The sequence below is a fragment of the Pinus tabuliformis genome, chromosome Q (assembly GCF_031772625.1).
Source record: "Pinus tabuliformis cultivar Carrire ecotype Pingquan chromosome Q, CPIR1, whole genome shotgun sequence".
NCBI classification, from domain to species: Eukaryota; Viridiplantae; Streptophyta; class Pinopsida; order Pinales; family Pinaceae; genus Pinus; species Pinus tabuliformis.
The window spans coordinates 173,495,055-173,517,019 of NC_142296.1; the positions used below are offsets into that span (position 1 = coordinate 173,495,055).

Below are 21,965 nucleotides of genomic sequence, written 5' to 3' on the forward strand. Positions count from 1 at the left end.
GTCGCTCCCGCCTGGAGCGCGGATTGGGAGCGGGATCGAGGAGGGGGGCTCCCCCACAACACTACTCTGTACTCAATGCCCCTCAACTGCAACTCCGATCACTGATTCTATCTCTCTTAGCAAACCCCGCTCTAGAGAATAGAATGATTGATCATCTGGTGTACTCTCCAGGTGTCCCTCAAGCCTCCTCTTATACTTTTCTTATTGACATATCAACAACCAAGATTAAGTCCCTAATCGACGGCTAAGATTAGATCTGGCTTGATCCATGTCTTTTGGACCATTCTAACACAGTTTTATATTAATCCACATTAATTTTTTAATTTCCCTAAGTTTAGATTTAGGGACTCCATTAAAAATATTAATTATTTTAATATCTCTTGAACTGTTAAGACTCTACCCAAACCCTTTCTGGGTATTGCAGATCTCATGTGCCCCAACCCTTCCACGAAATTTTGTGGCTAGAGCACATCTGATGTTACCACAAATCAACACTCCCTCTTAGCGAGGACTGTGCTTTAGCAATACTCCTCACTGAGTATTACTCTGATCATTCGAGATCGGTCCCTGTGCTGATGTTAGGCCTGCTGCCCACCATCGTCTACACTGCTGTATCCTGTATTGCTACCCATGGTTCTGCCACTGCCATTGCTGCATCTGTACAACAATTCCCTCTACATCCGTGTTGTTGTTGGTCGTTTCTCCCAACATTGCATCCGCACTGCAACTCCTCTCATCATGCTGCATCGTGCGACCCATGGCTGCACTGCAACTGAGTTACTGAGAAGTAAGTAACTGATCTCCCAACTCTGACCTCTCTGTTGGGCTAGAGACCCTCTTGATGCTGAAGCTCCCTCTGCCGCTGACAAGTGCTCCCTCTCTGACCTCTGTGCTGCTGCAACAACTCCCTGCATCTCATACTATTGCATCCCTCTCTCTGCCATCCTGCACTGGTACAACACTCCCATGCCTCTCGCATTGCTGCATCCTGCTAGCCTCGCACTATCTCAAGACTCCTACACTGTAGCTCTCTCTGTCGCTTCATCCGCATCCGTCTCTACCCACATCAGCCAGTCCTGCTACTCCTCTTCGGGGCTCCTGTTGCAAGGTCTAATCCAAGAGACTGCGTACCTTAAGGATTCTGCCCCTCATCGCCTGTAGTTCGCTTGACTACAGCTCGATGTCTCCCCACTTCTGCTCAAGTGGTGCGTGTGCACTCATGTCACAATCCTCTGCCCTTGCTGGCGCTGCCTTAGTCTCGGAAGACTCTCCCTTACTCTTCTTCCTTGGACACTGGGTCGCATAATGACCCAGCTCCCCATAGTGGAAGAACTTGATCTTGGAGAGATCCTTCTTCTTCTGCTTTTCTTGCTTTCCCTCAGATGCTAGAGCAACATCTTTCTCCTCTTACTTTTTGACTCTAATCCCCTTACTGCTGCTTCCCGCCTTTGACTGCCGTCTGATCTCTTCTTGGAGGAGAGCCGTCCACATCTCATCCCAAGGTGGGAGTGTCCCTCTACCCAGTAGACTCTGGAAAAATACTTCCTAGTCTTCTGAGACTACATTCAGGGTTGTCCTCACCATCATTTCCTGATCCGATGTGGCTTCTATAACAGTCAATTGATCTCGGATCCCATTCAGTCCTCTGAGGAAGGTGTCAATTGGTTCTCTCTTCTTCATCTGATATGAGCTCAACTAATTTTCTAGTAACATTCTTCTCTGCACAGAAGTATGCTGGTACAATTTCTTTAGGGTCTCCCACATCTCATTTGCCATTTCCTTCTCAGCAATGTGTGGTACTATATGGTCCTTGACTCTGTCAAGGATGATGCTCTTGGCCCTCGCCATTGCCTCCTTGTACTTGTCATTCTCAGCTAGGTCGACTGGGATAGTTATCGTCTTCAAGGCAAAGTGCTTGACACAATTTCTGTCAAGTACAGATAAGATTCTGGCCTTCCAGACTACGAAGTTTGACGCTCCATCCAACCTGTTTTGGTCTCTTACTCCATGTAGTGCTATGATGCTCTTCTACTTCCCTCTTGGAAGTTCTCAATGTGACTCCCTCTGAGTCTTGATTTCCCTCTTTGAAATCCTTCTGCTGATGTCGAGATGCCCCCCACTCTAATCGTTTGTGCATCCGCACCACTGATCTAGATTTCTCGGCTAGAAACCCTCGGTAGCAACTCCCTCCTCTTGGCCTTGCTATGTCAGGTACTATTCTGACTAAAGTATCTCACTAGCTCCACTCTGCAATGTTCCCACAACTTTCTAAACCCCAACAACCTGAAGGTGAGAGCTCCTAGGCTCTGCGCAATCCCAACACCAGCAACTCGGCCTCCTCAGCCAACTGCGTCAGCCCTCCTAGCTTTTGCGTGGCCCTACGTGAGTCTCCCTTGGCCTCCCTTAGCCTCTGCGCTGCCTCGTCCTAGCTCACCCTTGATGACACAGGCACTGTGTCACCCTTCCCTTGTTGCTGCTCTGCTAGAAACAAATTTTGTCACTCGGGGCAACTATTTTCTACTGCTATTGCTCCGTTCGGCCGATGTCCTCAGTTCTCCTGTGATCTGCAGCCACACTCTGATACCATGTTGAAGTTTCTAAGTCTACCAGTTAGAAACCCTCCATGCACTTTATTGATTTATTCCTACCTACTTGTTCTGTTACTTAACAAGTTATTTACAATGTAAATACTGAAAATAAACACTAGTGCATGCTCAACATATTACAGATCATCTGTTAGGGTCCCACCCTAACCACCTTATTTATGTCATGGGATCACGTCATAGTCAAGAGTCAATAAAGCCCATATTAATATTTGTAAGTGGTTAACCCGCAATTAATGACGGGACCACGGTTGGTTGCAAATGGGCGGTAGTATTAGATAGATGGTATTAATAAAACCCACGATATTGGCTCGTGGTATTGCATGTATGAGTCATATATAAAGGATAGAGACTCCCTGCGAGGAGCATTGTGTCTTGTTTTGTAATCGAGCTCTGCTCTATTGGAGGTTGCCCCCTCGAAGAGGCCTGTGAACATTTCTCTCTGAATAATAAAATCATTGCTATTTTGTGCTCTGGGTATATTTTCTTCGCATATTCTGTGTTCTCGGTATCTTTTCTTCGCAAATTCTATGTTTGGGTATTGCTTTGCAGGTTAAGAGCATAACAAGTGGTATCAGAGCACTTTCCAGGGCTCGGTGGGATCTCCAAATTTTAGCAAAATTTTTTTAGGCTAGAGACGTGTTCCGGCGTCTTTAAACCACGGGATCTGTCATTAAGCGCATAAACCTGCGGTTTTGAAGAGGCATGCACGCAGGAAATACAAGAGGTGGTCACGTCTGTTGGACTCCCTTGTAACCCCTGTGGGTACCCCTTCGAGTAGTAGCGCATTAGACAGAACCGCGCACGGACTGTCTTCCACGTACCCTCTGGGTATATAGGAAGCCCCCTAGCTCCCTTGAAACCTCGCCATAGATAAACCTTCGGCCGTCTTGTGGCTACTGTACACCGAGAACAGCACTCGGAGAGATTACTCGCCCGTACGATAGGGTAGTCGGGTTGTACGGCTAAGGGTACGGTCGATCCTCCTTAGTTAGAGCCCTGAAACATTGGGCCGAGTACTACTGTTAGACCCTTATGTATATTGCGATCTGTAGCACCTGACACTCCCCAAGACCATAGTTCCCTTTCTATCGGGGGATCACACATCACCTATTCCAGATCAGCAGCAGCAGTTGTTCCGCCTTTCAGATCTCTCAGATCCACTAGATCGGATATTCCAGATCAGCAGCAGCAGTTGTTCCACGATTTAGATCTCTCAGATCCACCAGATCGGAGTAGTTGTGAAGGGTTCCTGTACCTGGATATAATTTTCGCACGACTTTTTGTGGCATTGACATTTTGACTAAGTTGCAGGAAACGTAGGGGGAGGGTCCGTTTCCGTACGGAAACGAAACGGAAATGCGTTTCCGCGTACCGTACGGCCTGGAAACGCGTTTCCGGCCGTATGGGCACGTTTCCCGAAATGGAAACGTGCCCGTACGGCCGGAAACGCGTTTCCAGGCCGTACGGGCCCCGTTTCCTCCAAAAAATCACTTGTTTTTTAAATTTTTTTTTTTTCTAATTAGTTTGTAAATTTTTTTAGGGTTTCTAAGTTGTTCTAGAAACCATTTCTAAAGTTATAAAAGAGAAGTGCCTCTCATTCTCTCATCACACTATTCAGCAAGGAGTTTCTCTTGGAGATTGGCAATTGTTTCAGTAGCTGGTATATATATATATTATTATATATATTCGCGTTTTCCCGTTTCCAAAATTTGGGGAGGTCGCATTTCGTTTCGCTTCCCCGTTTCCCCGTTTCGTGCAACTTAGCATTTTGAGGATTTGTCGACTGCAGTGTTGATCAGGAAGGAGTAAAACTCCGATAGGAGTTTTCCAAAAAAAAAAAAAAAAGTCTGAGATCTTCCGGGACGCTTATTGGTGACCTAGCCCATCAGTATCAGGACGACGAGCTGAGCAAGGTGGTACCATTCAATTTCTTAGTAAAAATTTTTCGGCGGTCCCAATTTTTCATCAGGTTGGTGTATGGTAGAAACTCGTGCCCAAGCGATGGCCAATGAAAGGATCGACAAAATTGAAAACCATATGCAGTCCCTCCAAACTGCGATGAACAAGATCGAACATGAGCTTCAAGGAATGAGTAACTTCATACAACTTGAGCTTAAAGGAATGAGTAACCAGATACAGCAGGCACTCCCAAAAGGCAAGGAGCCAGCCCACGAGGAGTATAATGGCCATGACAACCATGAGGGTGAGTCTAGCCACTCTCCTCACGTTTGGCACTCCTGTCCACCACCCAGTCAGCGTCCTCCTAAGTTGGATATGCAGAAATTTGACGGTTCTCACACGTCAGCATGGCTAGCACAAATGGAGCAGTATTTCCAATTGAATCATATCACAGATGAGGGGACTAAGCTTATGGTGGGCACCATGTACTTGGACAATGAAAGATGGCAATGGAAGGAATGGCATCAACGTTGCAATGGACATTTTCAAAATTGGGCCCAATTTGCCAAAACTCTTCGCAGTCGCTTTGAACAGGAAGACTCTTTTTTGGGGCGTCTCACTAAGCTTCGACAGACGGGTACAGTGGAGGAATATATGATTGCTTTTGAAGCTTTAGCCTTTCGCACTAAGGGTCTCACAGATGAGTTCTACATGGAATGCTTTATCAGCGGTCTTAAAGAAGCCATCAAAGCTCAGGTTCTACTCCACCACCCTCCCACATGGACCGAGGCTTGCCAGGTAGCCCGTAAGGTGGAACGTGCATTAACAGCCCAATCCAGCCGCCCCAACTTCCCCGCTAAAGGTCGTTCCTCACAGGCTCCCAATATGACTCAAACACTTAAGATTCAAAAGGTGTCACCTGCGGAAATGGCCGAAAGAAGGAAGCAAGGACTATGTTACTACTGTGATGAAAAATATTCCCCGGGTCATAAATGCAAAGAGCACAAGTTTTTTCAAATAGATGCCACTGACTACAGCTCCACCGAGGAAGATCCACCACTTGAGGAACCAGAGGCGATCGAAGAAGATAACCAACAGGAGATGGTATCTGATGAACCAATTATTTCGCTACATGCATTGGCAGGAATTTCTTCCCCTCAAACTCTCAAAATCAGGGGTTTTCTTAAACATCGCCCAATAGTAGTCTTGATTGATAGTGGAAGTACCCATAATTTCATCCACCAAAAGATCGCTGAAGCAACACATTGTTTTGTCCGGGCAGTTTCTAACTTCCAAGTCCAGATTTCAGATGGGGGCACAATAAAATGTGAAGGTCGCTGTGAAAATGTCAAAATTCAAATGGGGGATTATCAATTGAAAACCCACATGTTTGCAATACACATGGGGGGTTGCGACATTGTCCTCGGTGCGGAATGGCTCCGCACTCTTGGGCCAATCACAATGGATTTCCAGGAGTTATATATGAGTTTTAAGCAGAACAACTCCACACATACCCTCCGTGGACTACAGGCGGGAGCCCCCTCTATCATAAGCTCGCATAGGATGGAAAAATTGTTAAAAAAGGGCCATCATGGAGTGGCAGCTCAATTTAATGCCATCCAGGTAGTAGACACCATGTCTCCGCCAATTCATCCTGAGATGCAACAGATTTTAAATAAACATCGGACGGTCTTTGACAAACCTCATGAACTTCCACCCTCGCGAGGGGAACATGATCATAGCATCACATTGGTTCCAGGGGCCCAACCCCCAAATGTGCGGCCATACAGATATCCGTTCACCCAAAAGAATGAAATAGAAAAAATCATCAAGGAATTGTTGGAAGCAGGTGTCATTCGTCCCAGCATTAGCCCTTATTCATCTCCAGTCGTCATGGTCCTCAAGAAAGATGGGGAGTGGCGGATGTGTCCAGACTTCAGGGCCCTCAATAAGTTAACAGTCAAAGATAAATTTCCCATCCCAGTGGTTGACGATTTGCTGGACGAACTCAATGGGGCTCAATTCTTCACTAAGTTGGATCTTCGCTCAGGCTACCACCAAATTCGCATGAAGGAAGTCGACATTCCCAAGACAGCTTTCAGAACTCATGAAGGCCATTATGAGTTCCTGGTCATGCCATTTGGTCTCTGTAATGCCCCCTCTACTTTTCAGAGCCTTATGAATCACCTCCTCAAACCATATCTCAGAAAATTTGTCCTGGTCTTCTTCGATGACATCCTCATCTATAGTGGCACTTGGGCGGCACATCTTCAGCATGTAGATCTCCTCTTGCAACTGCTCCGCACGCATAAATTATTTGTCAAGATGTCTAAGTGTGCGTTTGGCATGGAAGAAGTTGAGTATTTAGGCCACATTGTGGGGCGTGAAGGTGTCAAGGTGGACCCAAAAAAGATCCAGGCAATGCAAGACTGGCCTCAACCTAAGACCTTGAAAAGCTTGAGAGGATTTTTGGGTCTCACAGGCTATTATCGAAAATTTGTCCGCAACTATGGCCGCATAGCGAAGCCCCTAACGCAACTGCTAAAGAAAAATTCCTTCTTCTGGAACGAAGAAGCACAACAGTCATTTACCGCTCTCAAAACCGCCATGTGTTCCACTCCGGTCTTAGCACTACCGGACTTCACCAAATCATTTGTCATTGAATCTGATGCTTCGGGAACAGGTATTGGAGCAGTCTTAATGCAGGAAGGGCGACCATTGGCCTTCACCAGCCAACGACTAAGTGGGAAGAACTTGGGCCAATCTACCTATGAGAAGGAAATGATGGCCATCTTACATGCAGTCGAGACCTGGCGACCCTACTTGTTGGGGCGACGTTTCCAAATCCGCACAGATCATCACAGTCTTAAATATTTTTTGGAGCAACGCCTATCTTCCCCACAACAAAATAAATGGTTAGCCAAAATGCTGGGATATGATTATGAGATCATTTACAAGAAAGGGAAAGACAACAGGGTAGCAGATGCATTGTCGCGCCAATTTGAGGAGGAAAGTACTCTGCTCGCAATATCCCTCCCCATTCCAGACTGGATTGAAGAGGCTCGCAGGGAATGGTTTTCACATCCCGGGCTCTCCCAACTCATTTCTCAATTGCAGGCAGATCCTAATTCCAGCAAGGGCTACTCATGGCAGAATGATATTCTTCGCTACAAGGACAGAGTCGTAATATCACCAACATCCACCCTCAAAAGTCGCATTTTGGCAGAATTGCACTCATCTCCCATTGCAGGACATTCGGGCTTTCAGAAGACATATGCTTGCACCAGAAGATCATTTTTTTGGGCCGGCATGAAACAGGACATCCTTACTTTCGTAGCAGAATGTGACGTCTGTCAACGCCACAAAGGGGAAACCGTCAACACACCAGGCACATTACAACCATTGACCATTCCGGCGTCAATTTGGACGGAGGTCTCCATGGATTTCATTACAGGTCTTCCAAAGTCTGGGAACAAATCAGTCATCATGGTGGTTGTGGACCGACTGTCGAAGTATGCTCATTTCTGCGCCCTACCCCAACCATTCACACCCACTTTGGTTGCTCAAACTTTCATGGATCAGATCTTCAAATTGCATGGCATGCCCACTTCTATTGTGTCCGACCGCGACCCAATCTTCACCAGTAATTTTTGACAGGAGCTCTTCAGAATACAAGGCACTCAACTCAAACTCAGTACTTCATATCATCCGCAAACAGATGGTCAAACCGAAGCCGTCAACAAATGTCTAGAAACCTACCTTAGGTGTTTCACTTTAGAAAAACAACACCTTTGGGTACAGCGGTTACCTCTGGCGGAATGGTGGTATAACACCAACTATCATGCCACCACCAAAATGACTCCCTATGAAGCCGTCTATGGACAACTTCCGCCTTCCCCTACTTCTTATCTCACATGGTGCTCCAAAGTACAAGCCGTGGATCAACTCCTACAACACCGTGCAACCATGCTTGCCCACCTGCGCGAGAATCTTCATCAAGCTCAGAACCGTCTGAAGCAACAGGCCGACCAACATCGCTCAGAGCGCCAATTTCAAGAAGGGGATCAAGTCTTTTTGAGGTTGCAACCATATAAGCAAACATCACTCAAAGACAAGGGCTGTCAAAAGCTCTCTCCAAAATTCTACGGACCATATCAAGTACTTCAACGCATTGGAGAAGTGGCTTACAAGTTGGCTTTGCCACCTACAGCGAAAATCCACCCAGTTTTCCATGTATCGTGCCTCAAGAAAGTGATTGGGAACAATTGCCGAGTTCAAACCAGTCTACCTGAATTGGACGAAGAAGGGTCAATCTGGCTTCAACCTGAACAGGTTCTAGACACACGAGACAAGCACCTGCGCGGCCGCATGATTAAGGAGGTCCTCGTCAAATGGAAAGACACCTCGCCGGAAGATGCAACTTGGGAACCAGCCATTATTCTTCAGCAGTTTCCGCAGCTTCAGCCTTGAGGACAAGGCTAGTCTTAAGGGGGAGGTCATGTTAGGGTCCCACCCTAACCCCCTTATTTATGTCATGGGATCACGTCATAGTCAAGAGTCAATAAAGCCCATATTAATATTTGTAAGTGGTTAACCCGCAATTAATGATGGGACCACAGTTAGTTGCAAATGGGCGGTGGTATTAGATAGATGGTAAATGGGCAGTAGTATTAGATAGATGGTATTAATAAAACCCACGATATTGGATCGTGGTATTGCATGTATGAGTCATATATAAAGGATAGAGACTCCCTGCGAGGAGCATTGTGTCTTGTTTTGTAATCGAGCTCTGCTCTATTGGAGGTTGCCCCCTCGAAGAGGCCTGTGAACATTTCTCTCTGAATAATAAAATCATTGCTATTCTGTGCTCAGGGTATATTTTCTTCACATATTCTGTGTTCTCGGTATCTTTTCTTCGCAAATTCTATGTTTGGGTATTGCTTTGCAGGTTAAGAGCATAACATCATCAACTGAAGGAAACAAAAACAATCACACCAAATGACACCATTATTTTTGGGCCAATGTCCTCGAAAAAACCCAATGCGGGAAAACCGGTGGAACTATCTGAGGCTTTTCTTATTAAGCAATTTCAGAGTACAATCTAGGTGCCAAATCCAGCTTACCCAATAGAGCATTTCCTTGGCATTAGTACCTCTCAGTCTGAGACAAATGTCTCAGCTGAAATCCCGGATAAACCTTCCGACAGCTCCTCAGCTCCAATCTGCCCCAGAAACCCCAGCGTTTGCCTTTCTGGACTATGTCGGCCTCTCTCTACCCATCGCTGGCCCTGCGTCACCCTGAATGGGTCTGCGTCAACCTCAGGAGGCCATGCGTCAGCCTTTTGGCCCTTTGCGTCAGCAATGCTGGCCTCTCTAAAGCACTGCGCAACTCTTGGATGCCTCTGCGTGGCCCTGCGTGAGCCCTGGTCACTACTGCGTCACTCTCTCTAGCTCCTGCGCTGCTCTCCCGACACTATCTCTGCCTCTCTGTCTCTCTGTACTCAATGCCCCTCAGTTGCAACTCCGATCACTAATTCTATGTCTCTTAGCAAATCCCGCTCTAGAGAATAGAATGACTGATCATCTGGTGTACTCTCCAAGTGACCCTCAAGCTTCCTCTTATACTTTTCTCGTTGACATATCAATGGCCGAGATTAAGTTCCTAATCGACGGCTAAGATTAGATCTGGCTTGATCCATGTCTTTTGGACCATTCTAACATAGTTTTATATTAATCCACATTAATAGTTTAATTTCCCTAAGTTTAGACTTAGGGACTCCATTAAAAATATTAATTATTTTAATATCTCCTTAACTGTTTAGAATCTGCTCAAACCCTTTCTGGGTATTGGAGATTTCATGTGCCCCAACCTCTCCACCAAAATTTCGTGGCTAGAGCACATCCGATGCTACCGCAAATCAACATTGATATGATTTCTTATCTCCTAAATATGCAAGGGAATGCCTAGAGCTTTCCCTTGAGAATGCATGATTCTTCTTACTTCTTGGGCCATATCCTTCTGATGCTTGATTTAATGAGTTTGGATAAGGATGTTTGATTTCTTGTCAGCAAGAGTGACACTTCTTCTCAAGATTCATTTTCCTGCTGCAGAGGGGCATTCCTTCCTTCCTCTTGCACATGACTGGGAGGGGGATCTCTCTGCTTGCAATCAAGAATCTATGGTTTGCGCTTGGGGAGGGAGTTTGTTCCTTTGGAAAACGATAGGAGATTGGGCTTCCTTGCTTCAGGATTTCCTTCATAACATATCCCTTCTCTCCATTCCCCTTCAACTTCCACCAATTCACTAGCTTCGCGTGAAGGAAAAGTTCACTTGGACTGATAAGATTACGTAGGGTCCTTTGTTTAGTCAAGAGGTTCCTCATCTCTGTGAGGGTCAGCTAGTGTTTCTACAAAGTTAACCATGTGACCTGGTGCTGAATGTCTCCAAATCTCTCTAAGCTGTCATACCTTAGGACCTGTGAAAAACTTCCATCCCACCCGTCATCATAGAAATTTATAACTTATTAGAAATACATGGCTTTCACACCTCGTCTCTTATTATAGTTTCCCGAAGAAGTAGAATGTCATGGTTATGCCTCTGAAGTAATATCCTCAGTGTTACAGTTCTTTGATATGAATGATTTTTCCTGCATATGTTTCTGATAATAAATTGAGGGAATGTGCAAAACCAAATTGAGTATGAATACAACAGGATGGTCGATCCTACTGATTTTGAGTTTTGGTGTTTAGTTTCAGAATATAATACCATCTACAAGAAAAATGTCATTTTCTTTTGTGTAGGTATAATACAGTATATTGCAACATGCTTAGCATGTTAAATGTGGCATTTCAGAATTAGATTTCAACAATTGAAACTGCTTGTTGTAGGTTCTTGTGAACTAAAAGCTTGGTTGTATACTACTTATGTATGATGTAACTTGAATGTCACCATCGGATTACCATTGAATATCTTAGTACTGGACAAATGCGAATTTGATCAGCAGATCTTCATTATCTTTTATTATGTCTTTTAACATATTGCAACATCATTCTGGTTTGCTTCTGAAGGATGAAATTGGTCGTAGAAGTGGTGGTGGTAATGTTCTTGAAAGGGAGCGCTATGCTATTGCTGCAGGATTTGCCTTTGGCTTAGTAACATTGGGTAACAACTGTCATGACTCATGTACATGGTTTTAATATTTACTTCAACCTTTATTTTCTTCCATGGTTTGCTTGGTTAAGTTTACTATATTTCTTCCATTGTCTGCTTTTATGGGGACTGCTGATTTTAAAATCTTTGGATGTGGATATTGCGCAGGACGAGGGAATGATGCATCTGGATTTGCAGAACCTATGGTTGATCGTCTATTTCAGTACATGTCAGGTTGCAGTGAACCACAAAATGTACGTTTACAACAAGGATTGGTCAGTTTGGGACATTGTTTTACTGTGGAGAAAAAAGAACATAAAATTACTAACAAATTTGATGCTATTCACCATTAGAGCATGAACTCAGGATACCTTTTCAGTCAGTTTAATCAAATAAAATTCTGAAATTGACATTTTTCAGGAATCATATGCGATGGAGTATGTATTGGATCCAGCTAGTGGTAATCAGGTATGTTAATTTCTGTGTTGTGTTTACTTTTTTATAATTTCCATCCGGGAAAATCTGTCAAATGCAAATGGGTTATAATGTCAGAAAGCTGGACAGATCCAAATAGCCTACATGAGAGGTTATTATGCATGTTGATTGCTAAAGATGGTGCACACTAATTGTCTTAGGTAATGGATGGATTGATGGTGAATATTGATGTGACTGCACCTGCTGCAACAGTTGCTCTAGCTCTAATGTACTTGAAGGTAGGATTCACCTACAATATCTTTCTAAAGGATTTCCTTGGTTAATATAGTCTGTCTTCGTTTGGTTCATAGAAATGAGTGAAAAAATTGTATTTTCCTCGTGAAATTCACATTACACATAAGTTCATTAACCTTGTATTTCAGACAGAATGCGAAGTAGTGGCATCAAGGCTTTCCATTCCAGATACTCATTATAGTCTGCAGTTTGTGAGGCCTGATTTCATTTTGTTGCGTGTTATCGCTCGCAACATGATTTTGTGGGAAAGGTATTGTAAAGGTTTTGCTATATTTCTTTTGCATATGCTGATGTAGATTTACTGTAAATACTTTGGAGTGATGCCTCCTAAAAACTGTAAATTTGCAGAATCAATCCAGGTGAGACTTGGATACAAGGTCAGATTCCTGATATCATCAAGGAAGGTGTTAGAATTATGGTGGATAATTCAGATGACATATCAGAGAATATAGATATGGAAGCACTTGTTCAATCATTTGCTAATATTGTTTGTGGAGCTTGCTTTTCAATAGGTAAAACTCTCCATTTCTTTAAAGAAATAACTTTAACACTCAACAGGATTGGCAAATTAAACTGGTACTGTGTAATATTTCCATTTAGCCAATTAGATTGTCATAGCTTCCTTCTCTAGCCTATGGAGGTGATTACAAACATAGCTTTAAGACTTGGGCTTGGATGTTGAGTTGGCCACCTATCAACTCGGGTTTCCACTTGGACTTGGATTAACTCAGACTCAATGATTTGGTTTTCAAAAAGATACATAAAATTTTTAATTTTAATAAAAAAATTATTTTTAAGATTCCAAACCATGATTACAAACCATTAGAAACAAAATATGAAAAATTCCTCATCTATATCCCATTTGTAATGGGCCTAACTTAAAACATAATTAGGCACAAATTATCAGTGTTGAAAACATCAGCATCGACAAAATATGTAAGGGTCCTGAAAGCATCTTTTTAGCAACATCGGCGAAAAAATCGGCTAACATCAGCAAACATTAAAAAATGCAATATATATATATATATATATATTCAGATTTTAAACATATAAATCAACAACAACATGAAATAAACACATTGGCGCATAAATATGAGGAAAACACTGATATATATGATGTAGTGGATGTCAAATAAATTTGATACATCAAAGGCGATACCAAACCCTGCTGATCCCTGATAATTGTCCAACCAAGGACTCAAATGTGGAGAACCAATCCAAAAACATCACATGTATAAATGTATCTCATCATCATGATTTATATGTAGCTAAACAAACAAAATTAGCAGCTAACTATCTGCAATGTCACATGGTTCAGGTTCGAGTTTGAGTTCGACAACAATTAAATTCGATTCGAATTCGAATTTTTGAATGAGATTCGTCATTAAATTCGAATATATATATATATATATATATATATATATATATATATAAAACTATAACTCAATATAATATTTACATATTAAATTTTTAATGTTTATAATACAAATAAAATTGCCCCTTTATATACATATAATCATTATGTTTAACATAAAATTTAATTGAACTTTATATATCTCACTATAATATTAATATATTACTTTTTAATATATATAAAATAATATGTATATAAAGTAAATTATTTATAAAACAATTTTAATGATATAAGATATTCCAATAGAAGTTAATAAAATTTAATATATAATTCTTTATCATTAATATATTATTTTTTAATATGTATAAAACAATGTGTATCTAAAAGAAAAAATTGAAACTATTCGAATCTGATTCAAATTAAAAAAAAAAAAAAAAGTTAAAAGCCTCTTACCTAACTTACCAAAGCGTCACTGGCTTCGCGAGTGCATAACCTACCAAAGTTTAAGCGTCATTCCTCCATGTGAGATTGTAGTTGCATCTCTGTGCGATTGCAATTTCGTCATAGTATATTTTATGTACAAATTGTCGAAGGCCGATACATTGAAGTCTCTCTTATCATAGCCTGCGTTATCTGCAACAACTGTTCGATGGCTTCTGAAATGTTGGAACTTGCACGATGGCCCTTGTTGTTTGTGCACATTTTCATTTGTGCGCTTGATGACCCAAACTGAGTTAATGGGGCAACTTAAATTTGAAAATCGAACATGAACCAAATTTAATCAAACTTTATCCGAACCGAAGATATTTTTGAGGTTCGCCGAATTTCAAACCTCAAGGTTCAAATTCGGCGAACCCTGTGACACTGGCTATCTGAGATCAGTGCCTTCTCCCCCCTTTGACGGGAAAAGATGATGGGTTGTTTGCCAGGCTTGCCCATAGTAGTAGAAGGCTTTGGTCCTGCACCTAATGTCAAACGATGACTGCTGAGTATGGAACTATGCTCTGCTATATCTATAGCAAATGGTGCCGCTTCTCCCACATTTCCCTCCTCCTACTCCCGCTATTTCTCCTGCTCCTCCCCCTCCTCCTCCTCTTGTTGCTCCTGTACTAATGGTTCCTCCTCTAACCATGTAGGTGACTCCTCCATGATGTGAACCTTAGACTCCACCGTCCACTTAGACAATACATCAATGTTGTCTAAGGAAATGGCATCCACATCTAGTGGTTTCCCTATTTTCTTCACTCGTAGTTGGAGATTTTAATGGACATACACTAAGTCATTAAGATGTGAGAACTCCATCTTGTAAGAGTGTTATAAAAAAATTAACGAGTCTTGACACTTGAGGGTCATAAATTACAATAAATGTAATTGCTCAGTTGAAGGTTGAAGTTCAAAGTTATAACTTATTGCGTTTCTTGGAGTGTATTTTCTCAAATACACTCCCATTGTGCTCACACTCTGAAGCGCTACAAGTCTGATTGAGGATTTTGATGGTCAGCCTCTGCAAATTTGGTGCCCCTGCAACATAGCGCTTTGCGACCAAACATCTACAACGAAATAAAGGAAAGTTAAAAATTTAAAACATAATTAAACGTTCAAATAAAACATAATTGAATTTAAAAAATCTAGAATTCTAAATTTGTACATTCTAATGAGTCATGACTTGTCACTTATGTGGCATGAAGAAGGTCCTTTCACGAATAACATCAACAAAGCCAAATAGTCTAACACCATCCAAATACATTTGTATCTTGCGATTAATTTTGTTGCAAAGCTCAAGATCAGGTACCATCCTATGAATATAGGTATGGAGCCCTTCCATCACCTCACAATCAAAATCAAAGTTGTAGTTGTATGAAAATGTGGGGTTGTGGAAAAGCGTTGCTGCATGAATGGGTCGATGAAGCATCCTTGTTCACCAACTATCAATCACATCCCACAACATCATCTGTTTATTAAACGCAGCGAAACCCTTGTCTGCATAATAAGCATGAATGGTCTTGTTGTCACACAGAATGTCTAGGCACTACGACAACACTCAAATCGGTGGCTGTCACCTTGATCCCCAATCTCTTCGTTTAAGCTGTCTCCCTACAACAGGCTAAGGGGGGTAGACCCTATGGAAAAATGGAATGAGGAAGAACTAGTTGGGAACCAACTAGTTCGAGAGACACAGTGAGGCGATCGAGTACTTGATTAAGATTTAGCAAGACTTAGGATTTGATTAGATTTTAAACGATTGATACTAGTGCCTTTTGGAGTCAATGATCTTGCTAGGGAAATTAAGACCAAGTAATCGATTAGCAACTGTTGCTTAGATGAATGACTATCTTATATGAAATGCAGATCCTAAAACTAATGTGAGATGCAAGAATCTTGGTTAATTTTAGTTAAATGCCTACTTGAATGCGAATCCTTCAATCCTTTCTGTGTTGAGCCTGATTTCGTAGTAATTGGCAGAGAAAATATAAGGAGAAGCACACTAAGGTGTGATTAATGATACCTCTCTTGAAATTCTAGCATACCTGGTGCCTCCGGCGCTGCAGAAAGATGTGGCTCTGACGACTGCAGGGTCACCATTTTAAGTACTATTTAAACAGGCTTCTCAAGCAAAGATTGATGGATATCTATCTTTCTGTTGACCAAGCTTATGCTTGGAAGTAAATTTTATTATGAAAAGCTATGCAATAAATGATGGGATGAAGTTAGACTCGAAGATCATAAACACTTGTGTCGCAAAAGCTCTCAATCACCAAAATGTAATGCTCGCTTTATTAGATGAAAACTTAGAAGATAAACTCTTGAAGATATTATAATTAAAACACCAGCTTATTTCAAATCTTCTTGATACAATTTAGCTCAAAGAGAACAAAAACCACTTTGCAATTCGATATCAATGTCAACAAATGCTCAAAAGTATGCTTAGCTTAGGAAACAGAGATATGCGATCTATTATAATTCCACAACAAGATTCTTTAACAATCACTTGAAAACATTTGCAAAATGTCTAGCATGTAACGAGCATTAAATAATCCAAGCAATGACGATAGATAGATGCAAGATATTCAACAGATGCACAATGTCTTAGCAATTAAATTTTAAGAGATTCAAATACTTTAAACAACCATGAAATTTAAAATGCTAACCAATTTCGATCCTAGAATTAAAAGATGTATGCTTATTGACTCAAATCTAGGAAAATTTACCACTTTCCTATAGTTAATCTTTAGATATAAAAATTTAAGCACATTTAACTAAGGAAAAATTTTGATACCACACAAGTTTTTCTTTTAGATCTTAGCCTTGGCACAAAAAGACATCGAATTTCTCGATATGCTAAGCAAGATTAAATGTGACAAAAAAAAGGATTTAATAATTTTTAATTTTTTTATGGGCTAGAGGCCACATAAAAAATTTAAAACCTTTAGATGTGAAAATTTTACCCTTGATTTGAAAAAAAAATTGATTGTCTCGAAGTCACATGAAAAAGTGAAGCCTTTTATATTTTTAGGATTTTTTTTCCTTTTAGTTTTTTTAATGTTTTTTTTTTTAATTTTTTAGATTTTTTTAGGATTTAAATAAAATTAAAATGATTTACCAACAAAACCAAATTCATAAACTAAAATAAATAAATCGAACCTCCTTTTTTATTTTTTTATGTTTTTAGATTTCTTTTTTAAATAAAAAATGAAAATGATAAAATCGAAACCAAAGATCAAAAACAAAAAAATTATAAAAACCCTATCCTAAACTATACGTAAAAAAAAATGCCTAACCCTAAACTTCACCCACGCATAATAAAAATTCGAAATTTTTATTGTTTTACTGTGTATGTGTGCAGGTGAGCCCGACGGCTTGGCTAGGGAGCTAGGAGCTTGGATGCGGGCAGGATGAGGGCAAGGAAGGCTGTGTTTGCGGATTGGAGGACGCAGGGATAACAATGTGAGGGAGGAAAACGGGCTGGAGGAATATCCGCGAAAAAGAGGCAGCATAAGGATGAGGAACAGGATGGTGGAGAATCGATGGAGGAGCAGATTCGAGGGAGAGAAATGAGTGCTTACGTAGGTTGAGGATAGCGGATTCGTTTTGCAGGTATGCAGAATGGAGATAGAGGGGCGAGGGGAATGGATGGAGCAGCGTTAATGAAAGAAGCTACGTGGAGAGGACGACGACTTGATGGAAGAGAAGCCGAGGTTTCAACTTTTTATTTGCAGGTTGAAGGTAGCGATGGGCAGAGGATTTTCGAGCACGTAGAAGGGAAGAAAATTGCAGAGAGAGCAGTGCGACAGAGCTGGGAAATACACAGGCAAAAAGTTTAGATATTTGCTTGTGTGCTTGCATATGGCATGGAAGTGTAGCTGGAGGAGACGGGTGAAGCGAAGGAGCTGGACGGATTTCAAGGTTTTGGCAGCGAGGGTTTGGAGAAATGCACGCAGGAGGAAGGATCTGAAGTTTCCAGGAAACCCCAGGATGCAGACAAATCGAAATTTTTTGCTAGAAAAAACGACCCAGGCAATAGACAGATGGCCCAGAAACCCCTTAAAAAATATCTGAAGATTTTAATTAAAATGTCAAATCCGATGCTTCAGATTTATTTGAATGAAAGCCCTCAAATTTTTTTTCCAGATTTAAAATATTTGAAAACCCTTGGATTGCAAAAATAATGCCCCTGCAAAAGCTGGTTTTGAGGCCAGATCTTACCCTTCAGGGCCTAGATCTGGCTTCAAAATCAAACTTCACCTTCAGATCTGCAACCTGTTCCTGAAAACACAAACACCCAGAACTCGGATATACAAAAAAAAATGAAAACCCCAGAAACCCAAGTCAGAAAAATAAAATAAAAATACAAATCTATTCACAAGAATAGCAGATCTATTAGATCTGACGAGTGTGAGTCCAACTCCACTCCCAGATCTGATAATCTAAGGCTCTTTAAAGCCAGATTTATCAATTTAGCATAGAAAAATTTGAAATTTTGATTTTAAACAGAGGTGCTTCGCCCAAAACCCTTCATGCATCAACAATAAAATTTCTTATGATAAGCCTGGGATCCAATCAAGCTGGGCTCTTCAAAAAATACGAATTAGGAGTTGGCTGGTCGAACTGAAAACTTCCCCGAACGCTCGATGATCTAAAAAATCAAGAATTTCCTGCACAACTCAATCTAACTATCAACGTAGAGCGAGAAACGATAAGAAAATTCAGATTTAATAGAGATACCTGCTATTATATTCAAAACTTAAATTACCATTCAAACCCTAGTGATCGAGCAAGATACCTGTGCTCAAATCACTCTTTAGAAAGCTATCATCAATGACTAAAAGGAAATCTATGCATGAAAATAACACATCTTACATCATTTCCATGAAGAGTAACACCAACATAAATTAACTCCAAAGTCTTTCTTTATTGGTCATAAAAAAAGATTACAAGAGAGCTTTCACTTAGCACACGACTCAAAGATTGAATGATCTCAACTGACAACTGACCTCCTATTTAAAGATAAATCCTCCAATGGCTAGTTCGAGTGATCCTTGTCAAAGCAATCTCGACTGTTGATGAGGATCAATTTTTTTTTTAATCTCATTAGTCAAAATTTTAAATTATTGAGGAAATTTCGAATTTTTCAATTAAATGCATTTTAATTAATTAAAAAATTAAATTTATGAATTAAGTTCCTCAAAATTTTGACATTGACTTGACCCTAGGAACCAAACGTTTAAAATTTAGCAAAATAATCAATTTACCTAAGTCCCTGGACCTTTTAAAATTTAATTTTTAAGAACCAACGAATTTTTCCTTCAGAGAATTCAAATTTACCTAGGACCTAGAATTAATTAAATTTCTGGCTTAGGATTTTAATTAATTTTGGCCAGAAAATTTAATTAATTAACTTATGAGGGGATAAGTTAGTTTTCCAACCCTCAAGACAATTTACATCATTATTTTCATATCTTTTACATCACAAGGGGGAAAACCCATCTGATATAGATCCTCACAGACTACCCATTTTTGTGACACAAGTATAATCCAACAAACTAACCAATTTGGAATAAAATAACCCAACCAAATAGTTAGGATTATCCCAAATCACTTTTACACAGACTCGATCTATAACACTAGGACTCGCCTAAGATCTTGGTGACAAACTTCATTTCGACTTTGGGGTAAGGCTGAAGGAAAACTCTGCCGACCATCCGAGAATGGAACGATGAGACAAAAAACCTTCCAGAATGTAGATTGTTACCAGAAAAATAGGTTTACTTAAGCAATTACATACATGACACGGATTTGGATGACACAAACACATCAATCAGGTGCTATCCCTTTTTCGAAAAAAGGGGGTGTACTGCTATGGGTCGTTGGCATGTAGTGGTCAACAGGTCTCTTTGGCCCTATCCATGACCTCATATAAATAAGCCATTGTAGGGTTATCCCCATCTACCAGTCTCAAAACCTTTACTATGTTGAGTATGTTGCCATTGATGTCAAAGCAGGAGCAGGTGCGGTAGTGCAGGCTAGTGCAGGATGCAGAGTATGTGCAAGTATCGTCAATGCTATCAGGATTTGGTGACCATTAATGTGATAGGTCACAAGAGGATGCAACTTGACCATGAATCATAGTCAGAGTAGAAAGTTAGAAACTTAATTGAGAAGATGAAACCCTAACCCTAGGGTTTGGAACCCTTGTGTAGATAATGATGATGCAATTTGATGTCCTTGGGTCATGGTTGTTATTGATATTGCAGGTGGAGGATCAAACCCTACTTATTAACTGAAATGCTAGTCTTAAGGTTTGGGTTCCTTGGATGATGGAGATACCTCGCCTTTGATTAGATTTTTGAAGCAACATATCGGTGATTTGGTCCTAGAGATCCTTACTGTTAGATTCTCCTCCTCTTACCAATTCTGGTGGTATGTGGAGCGTTTCGTGAGCATTCACAGTTTGTGAGATACACTCAGTCAAACATCGTGGCCCCAGTTAGTGGATCAAAACCTCAGAGGTGTGACGAAGTGGAAGTGTTAATTATGTGACGAGATGACATCAAATTATTTATTGCATGATATGGCAGTAACCCCATTAATTTGATGATGTGGCATGACCTAAGACACATTGAACGAAGAGGTGCTAAAAAGAAATTCTACTTTTGAGAAATTTAAAAGGCCTAGTCAATGTTAAAACAAAAGAGGGTTTTATTATTTTTTTAAGGACAAATAAATAATGTTGATATGAAAATGAAATGATATTTTAACGTCCACAAGACTAGAGATAGTCTATGGGACCATTAGTTCCCTTCTTTTCACCTTTTGCAATTCAATCATTTTCTTATTCAAATTGATGATGAGCTGGCTCATCCTTCCAACAATCCCCTCGCGAAAAAGATAATGCCAAGAAACTGATGATAACATATTCCCATAACTTTCTCTGATGTCTTTAAACGCATCACATTCCAAAATGAAATGTTTTTTCGATTCCACTGCCCCAGACGTGCAAAATGTACACACCCGTTCTTGCCAACTTCTTTATGCCTTTTCCACCATCTTGTTTCACACCGAAGTTGATGCGAGTTCGTTCTTAATTGAGCAATAAAAACCTTTGCCCTACACCAAATGCCAGTTCCAATGAACTCTTTTTTTAGAGATCACACATAGGGTTGAATTCCTCAATGTCGTGCTTCTTCTTTCTACCCACCTCTTTTCCCCATACCCATTTACAGGAATTCCCCATAACAAAATTCTTTAGCTCCTTGCTATTTGTGGGACAAACATTGAGGTAGATATTCCATTTTTGGATCCATGTGTAGTTTTGTTTCATCCATGTTTTCTTTCTTTCACTCATGCCTTCATTGAAGATAGCATTAGGCCATCTACCTCTCCCATTTGCTCAATTATTTTTAGATATCTTATGAGCTGCACCATAGCAATTGCTTCGATGGGAGTTGCTACTGTTTCACTCAACATTATCTCATAAGGTACCGAACTTTCTATTTTGAACTTGCTCATGATCAATCGTTTTTGGATTTTCTCAATTTGTTTCCATTTTGAGATGGGGGTGCTGCGAGCCCACAATTCACACCCATATAGCATCACTGGACAAACTGTGAGTCGAAAAAGCACTTTAATCGTTCTCCAATCCCATAACTCTGCCTCTCTACTGTTGAGTTTTGGTAGCATCGGATGTGCTCTAGCCTTGAAATTTGAAGGAGATGCTAAGGCACATGAGA

The 21,965-nt window shown here is 40.8% G+C and overlaps 1 protein-coding gene across 1 annotated transcript in view; it reads left to right on the forward strand.

Annotated features, from left to right (window-relative positions):
• Positions 1 to 21,965, forward strand: part of EMB2771 (E3 ubiquitin ligase) — a 497,708-nt gene that overhangs the window by 370,992 nt on the left and 104,751 nt on the right. Inside the window, exons 21-26 of the mRNA XM_089384149.1 lie at positions 11,573 to 11,666; positions 11,823 to 11,908; positions 12,075 to 12,122; positions 12,290 to 12,367; positions 12,512 to 12,633; positions 12,732 to 12,895. Coding sequence (XP_089240275.1) covers positions 11,573 to 11,666; positions 11,823 to 11,908; positions 12,075 to 12,122; positions 12,290 to 12,367; positions 12,512 to 12,633; positions 12,732 to 12,895 — 592 coding nt within the window. The remainder of the gene's footprint in view (positions 1 to 11,572; positions 11,667 to 11,822; positions 11,909 to 12,074; positions 12,123 to 12,289; positions 12,368 to 12,511; positions 12,634 to 12,731; positions 12,896 to 21,965) is intronic.